At 38.7% G+C, this 7,390-nt stretch overlaps 1 protein-coding gene across 2 annotated transcripts in view; it reads right to left on the reverse strand.

Moving 5' to 3' along the window:
* The window catches only part of LOC109820440 (probable arabinosyltransferase ARAD1), a 6,008-nt gene extending 1,664 nt beyond the window's left edge, over positions 1-4,344 (reverse strand). For both annotated transcript variants that reach the window (XM_020386581.1, XM_020386582.1), the window contains exons 1-2: positions 3,616-4,344; positions 2,403-2,656 (exon numbers count right to left, since the gene is read on the reverse strand). In XM_020386581.1, the coding sequence (XP_020242170.1) occupies positions 2,403-2,656; positions 3,616-4,222 (861 nt within the window). In that variant the 5' untranslated portion in view covers positions 4,223-4,344. The remainder of the gene's footprint in view (positions 1-2,402; positions 2,657-3,615) is intronic.

Below are 7,390 nucleotides of genomic sequence, written 5' to 3' on the forward strand. Positions count from 1 at the left end.
ACCCCCCAAATAAACAAACCCTAAAAGTGTGAACTACAAATTTCACTAAAAGTAATTTTACCCACCCATACTTGTTAACACTGTTAGGGGGAGTTTTCTGATAAAACTTAAAGTTAAAGGGATTTTCTGAGAATCCTATACTTAAGGGGGGTTAATTTTAAAAGTTAAGGGAGGTTATCTGATAATCGTCCAAAGTGAAGGGGTTTTTCTGATATTTAGCCTAAACCGAACTTGTGTGACAAATCAACCAACAATAGTTGTACGTTAGTTGGAAAGCATGCTACTATGCTGCTATCATAGCCACCAAAATTTGAAAATGGTTTCTTTTCTCAAATGACGAAGCTGTGCGCTATAATTAGCAATGTTTTAAATTTCTGCTGATAAACCGATATTATCGGTGATTTATTGATTTTAGGGGCCTTCCGCTATGATAAATTCGATTTTAAATCAATTATCATTTTTGGATGTTTATCGCCAATAATGCATCGATAAACTGAGTTATCGACCGATATGTTCGGCCCAAAAATCGGAATTACCGGCCTTTGGTTTTGAGTTTTGATTTCGTGCTATAGACACCTATTCAATGCACTTTAAACCCGACTCAACCCGAGTTTCTACCATTGGTTAGTGATCCTAAACATAATTATTTACATTTTGGTATGCTTGTATTTCATTAAATATGGCTAGATTACATTTTAGAATATTGTGTTATATATATATCACCATCTGGTAACATCATTCCGAAAAATAATACTTATCCTCGATATATCCTCGATATCTGCTATCCGATATGGATTTTAACAGTCTGATAAATCCCCAATAACTGATATTTAAAACCTCAATAGCCATTCATGCCTCAACAATAAATAACTTGCAAGTTGTGCATCGCTGAGTGTACTATGCCATAAGTGAAATTTTGAGCACTCAAATTGTTTATACATCTCCTTGCTAACACTTGAGCTGAAGGCATAGTTAAATCTTTGTTGCGAGAAAATTCATGAATCTTTAATTTCTGCATCTTACCTTTTTAAGAGGTTATAAATTATTTCTTAGTTATGTTTAAATTAACGGGAAAGATGTCCCATAATAGAATGGAATGAAAGAATATGATTCATGTAGCCGACCCCAAACATTTGAGATAAAGACTTTGTTCTTGTTGCTGCTGTTGCTGTTGTATTAGTTATTTCTTAAGAATAAAAAACAAATAATTTCAATTAACATAAATTGGTCCAAGGACAATTTTCATATAGGATGGTTACCCGTTACCTAATAAATGTAATAGGTATAAATATGTAAGGGGTATTGGAATGTGTCTATTTCATAGAGAGAAATAATCTTAAAACACATAAGAATAAAATAAAGTTCAATTACCTAGATGAGCACAAAAGCACTAGACTATAAATTTTATGCTAGAATCACATTTAACTTATCACAAAATTCTAAGTTAAGATCACATTTAACTAAACCAACAAGGTCCAAATCAACATAAGGATTGATTTTCTTAGGGTGAACATCCCAGTAAGGACTGCATGGCCGACAAGTTCTTGTCTATGTCCATCATGTTTTTGTCCAACTTTCACGAACAAACATAATTAATTGTTTAATCTTCCACGGAGTGTAATATACAATGTCAATATATGCGCTACAACAAGGTTCATTAAGTGATATAAAAGGTCCATAATACTCACATGGTTAAAATAAAAGATGTCCATGTGAGACTAAATTAAATGCATGATTTATAACTCGCTATCAGGAAATGTTGAAATGATAAATATGCCACAATTAGGCTCAATAATGATGGATTGACATTGAAATTGTGCGTGATATTCATATGAGTGAAAATAAAAAATGATATGGTAGAATAACTGCAATGCATGGTTTAGCTCTACAATTCTCTCTAAAGAAAGGCTAAAATATACATTAAGCTTTCACTACATGTCCTCTACGACTTCATTTCCATTGCCTGATATGATAATATATGACAAAGGGCAAAATACTCCAGCAGATATGTACCGTTCCACATTATAAAAAAAAAGTCAAGTTCAAAATACTATACAAATACACAATCCTACATAAAAACTATTAGACTAAATGAAGTTTATCTACACAAAATAAGATTCCAATAAAAAAAATCAAACAACAAACTTATGAAAGAAGCAATGACACTGGGTAAAGCATAAGTCTTTAAGCATTTTAATTCAATTCAGGGCTAAGTGACTGACAAACAGGTCAGTGCATCATTGCATGATATATACAAGAAAAAACTGAAGTGCGATCTAAGGATAGGCATCTATAGTGGTATAGCATATTGTAAGGCATGCATGACCTAATCAAATTTAACATAATGTCACTTGAAAAGCTTGCATCAGATATACATATTCACTTAGAATAACAACACTAACCCGGTGCCTATGTTTGGCTCCCTTGAAATAGAGAAGAGTATGTCGATGCTGATTTTCTGATAAGTGCAATCTCGGGAGGAGATGGGCATAGGGTACAATCACATCCTTAAGCAATGAAACTTGGGTGTGTTGTATCATATGGGAAGAGTTACCATCTGATGCCTTTGAATCAAGCTTGTACCAGCCGCCAAAATCAACCACCAGGAGAACTGCTGGAGCAATCTCTTTCCTGACATGCCACATAGCAACTGGGTCTGTCAAAGAACTTTTCAATTTTTAACTCAACCTGACAATCCAAAGCTGAATTATAAGCAGATAATTTAAAAAGTAACATTAGCATGAAACAACCTAGAAAAGTAAATTTCCAATATGTAGAAGAAACATAGGGCGTGTTTGGCAATTTCAAAAGAGGATTGAGTTCGAATTAGTGTTTGCTTAACTAGGATAGAGTTGAGCCATATTGGGGTCTGTCCAAAAGAGAGCTAGTTTAGAGGTTAAATTTTAAACTAAAGAAAACTACTTCAATTTTGGTCCAATTATTGCCAAACTAAAAACTAGCTTTTGGACCAACAAGATTGTACCCACTAAAACTAGTTTTGTGGTGTTGCCAAACAAACCCATATACTTATCGTCAAGTATGTCTTGCTTACTAATCCATCTGTGTTTTGATCAACTAATTGAGAAACTAATTGCATTAAGGAGGCAGGTTTCTGGAAAATAAGTTACAAGTATTTGGTAGGGAAAAGATATTTGAGATATTTTCAAGTATTTGGTAGGGAACTTAAGTTACAAGTATTTGGTAGGGAAAAGATATTTGGAAAGGGAGCTTGTATGTCATCCTATATGTACTCCATTAGTAAACATTAACTTTAAAATCAAATCAAAAATTAAATTGTGCATACATATGATTTAATACAACAATAAAAAGGTGCATCAACCCAAATTTGCACTAACGACATTGTTAAACAATTTAACCACTCAAACAACTAGAAACTAGCTAAACACATACAAAGTAATGGGAACAACCTCAATATTATCTTAATTGAACTGATCAGACTACTTGAGCAATTAGTTGCATTATGCACCCAATAATGTTTAATTAATTGAACAAAGCACAATTCAATTTTCTCAATGGCAGGCATCCGTCTACCAACAAAAAGTAAAACTTATCCAAGTTAAGCTAATTATCACAGGAAAGGGAAGATCTTTATACCAGTTAAAACGAAGACATGATCTCTCCCTCCAGATCTCTTCCAAGCATCAGACCCCATCACTCTATGCAAAACCTCCCTCTGCCTCCTGAAATCCCCATTCTGCCCCTCATCCTTCTTCAAGAACCCTCCCTTCTTTCCCCACCCGAGCTCCATCTCCGCACTCAGCGTCGCAAAGAATGGCACGAAAACAACATCATACACATCCTCAGCTCCCCTCACTCTCTCCGCCACCGAAGAATCCGATCTTTTCGCCGCCGGAGTCTCGAGATCGCCGAGGAGCCAGTACTCGGCGCTGTACTGCTGGATCAGAGGGTTTGAAGGGTACGGAGGGTAAAATGGGCGGTCGGATTTGATCCGAGGTCGGAGATCTGCATCGGGATCGGAGTTGATTCGGGAGTCTGGGGTTGAGAGAGACCAGTAGAGGTCGAGGAGGCCGTAGTTGAAGGATCGAGGGATATCCGCGACGAGGACTCTGAGCTTGGGGAGGGAAGAGTTAGGGTTAGGGTTTTGAGTTCGCAGTGAGGGTTTGGGGATTAAGAAGAAGAGGAGGAAAGAGAGGAGAGAGAAAAGGAGGAGGAGAGAGATTGGCGATCGGAGTGACGCCATTTTCGGTTCTGGGGAAGCTGGAGATGCTGATCTGCAATTTTGGTGAAGCTCTTGAGGTGAGTCAGGCGTGCCGCGTGCGGGAGGGCTGCAAACGGATCGGACATGATGTTCGTCGTGTTCGATTCGTTAAATTCACTTGAAAAACATTTTCACGAAAGTAATTCTATATATATAAGAAAAATTGTGGCAAGGCCCAAGTTTAAATTAGCCCAGGTGGCCAGGCACTCAGTTTTTTGGGCCTTGTGTTTCGGCCATATAGTAACAGAATTTGTATCAATGCCCTAAATAGACTGTCAAATAAGCAGTTAGAGAAAAGCTCACCTAAAATTACTTTCATTCCCTTATGACATGACACTCACGAAATTGGTAACTGCGCTCATATCCCCCATCAAATACTCTCTCCCTCACTCCCTCTCTCTTCCACTGTTAATAGGAACCAAAAAAATCCCAAATTCCATTTCTCCCTCTCGAATTTCAACTTAGAGTTAGGGTTCGCGCAGTGAGAATATCGTCTAAGGAAGTATATGATCACGATTTCGAAGTTGTACGTAGTAGTGGACAACAGGGGCAAGACGACGACGGTCGTGAAAGACGGTCTAAATAAAAAAATAAAGCAAAATCTTTGTCAAAATTTCACTTAAGTTTATAGGAGCATTACTCAAAAAATTGGTGGAAAATATCTTTATACACTTAAGTTTATAAGAGCTTTACTATATACATATACATATGTCGGACGAAAAATTTAAAGGAAATAATGAAAATTGAAAACTATAAAATCTCTCTAACTGATTTAGACAAAGAAATTACAATCTCTCAAAATGTAAAGACCTCTCTAACTGACTTAGACAAAGGCTATTACAATCCTTTTATTGAATTCCCGATTACAAAAGAGAGAAAGATCAAAGGAGATCCTTTCCTTTGTTTAATACTGGATCCTTCATGATGGCAGTGAGAGCTTGAATCTTTTATCTCGTTGACGATCTGAGCACCACACTTGATGAAACTTCAGTCGTCTCTAACTTTGCTTCGAGAGGAACTTGCTAGGCAAGTTAAACTTGAGCCGATCTTCTTTACAGAACATCTCAATAGTAGAAAGCTAACCTTCCTTCTCCCCTCCCTCTTTTTGTTAGTTGTAACCAGCTATTTATAGGGTTTAAGGGATGTAACTGACCCCTTAATTTGCTCCATAATGGGGGCTTAATCGCCCCCATTAAGTGGAGAACGTTTTTGGAACCATTCAAATGATTTGAAATGGTTAAACGCGAAGTCCGCGTTCTAACGTCAATATGCGAGGATCGACCTTCGCGTTTGGCTAACGAAACGTGAGGGTTACGTTTGGCTTCAGAGATGAAAAGATCGTCAATTTGTAATCTTTGTGTAACCTCTGCATCACCTCTGCATCAAGTCTTCTCATAATACATAGGTCGTCATCTCATAACCCTTGTACTCTGGCTTCTGAAGATGTGAGAGTTGTCAAACTGTAACTCTCGTCTGTTGTCTTGAAAGTCGTCAGATTGTTTTCATCGTTAGTGTTTTATGAGGATCAGCTATCTGCAGTGTTTGGTGGAAAATTTATAGTAAAAAAGAATGAAAGAAAATTGATTTGTATTCTCTCAATCTTAATTACAATTTGGATTTTCGATTACAAAAGAGAGGAGAATTGATCTGGATTTTCCCCTTTGTTTAATTCTGGGTTCTTCACGGTGGCGATGGAGTGCCTCCCTCGAATGCTCGCGTCGAGTCTTCACGGTGGCGATGGAGTGCCTCCCTCGAATGCTCGCGTCGAGTTTGCTCTCTGTTGACGATCCGCACGTCTTGATTCACTTGCCTCCCTCGAATGCTCGCGTCGAGTTTGCTCTCTGTTGACGATCCGCACGTCTTGATTCACTGGAACAATATCTCCTCTTCACGATTTGACGCTGTGGAGGACTTGCATGGCAAGTTTGAAACTCTTGATGAGTTGATAACTCTGAACGAGTTTGAGACTCTATGAAAGAGCCGGTTTAACAGAAAGTCGGTTATAAGCCAAGAATGAAGAAGATCCTGTTGCCGATCTCCAAATCTCCAGCCGAATGATGAAGGATCCTCTTTTCGCTGCCAAGTCCCAGCTGAAGGATCAGAACCAAAGGATCCAAGCCGAATGATCCGAGCCCTCTACTAAACTGATTTTTTAGTTATTTATAGGGGATTAAGGGGTGTAACCGTCCTCCTTAATTCGCTCCTAAATAGGGCTAATGGGATGTAATCGCCCCTTAAATCACTCCTGAGTGGAGTTGTGATCCCCTCAGATCATGAGAAACGGTTTTAAAACCGTTCAGCTTGTGTTTGAACGAGTTAAACACAAAATCCGCATTCTGGCGTGAATTCTACATTCAAACCCAGTGTCTGGAAGCTTGAACGCAGCGTCTGGAAGCTCGGACACAGCGTCTGGAAGCTCAGACGCAGCGTCTGGAAGCTTATTTGTAGCAATTAGAAGCTGTGTTTGCAGCGATTTGGAAGCTGCACTGGCAGCTTGTTAGAAGCTGCGTTGGTAGGATTTAAGAGCTACGTTTGACAGCGGATAGAAGCTGCGTTGGCAGCTTTTGGAGGCTGCGTTTGCAGCGAACATGAGCTATGTTGGCAGCTGGGTCTGAGCTGCGTTTGGCAGTGGATGGAAGCTGCGTTGGCAGCTTTTGGAGGCTGCGTTTGCAGCGAACATGAGCTACGTTTGCAGTGTTTGGAGCTGAATGTGAGTTGCATTTGCACTGTGTCAGCGGCTGTGAACGCGGTGCGTCTTGATGCTGGTATGCGGGGAGGACTTTCGCGTCTTGATTTGAAGAGACCGTTGATTTGTAGTCTCTTTCTGTCAAAGCTTACAAAGATCGTCATTTTGTAATCTTTGTTTTAGCTCTTTGATATGTGAGAGTCGTCAGATTGTAACTCCCGATGTTGATTGTGAAAGCTGTTGATTAGATCTTTCATCAGTTGTTGTGAAGATCGTCAGATTGTAACCTTCATCAATCTACATGAAAATATTCAAATTATAGTCTTCTGGAAGCCATCGAATTGTAACTTCCATCATTAGTGTTTGATGGGGATCAGCTATCTACAGTGATTTTTAGACAGCCTACATGCAGTAATTTTTTAGACAGCCTACAGAACCCCCTCCAAAGTTTTTAAAAGTTCACG

Source organism: Asparagus officinalis, chromosome 8, assembly GCF_001876935.1.
Source record: "Asparagus officinalis chromosome 8, Aspof.V1, whole genome shotgun sequence".
NCBI lineage: Eukaryota > Viridiplantae > Streptophyta > Magnoliopsida > Asparagales > Asparagaceae > Asparagus > Asparagus officinalis.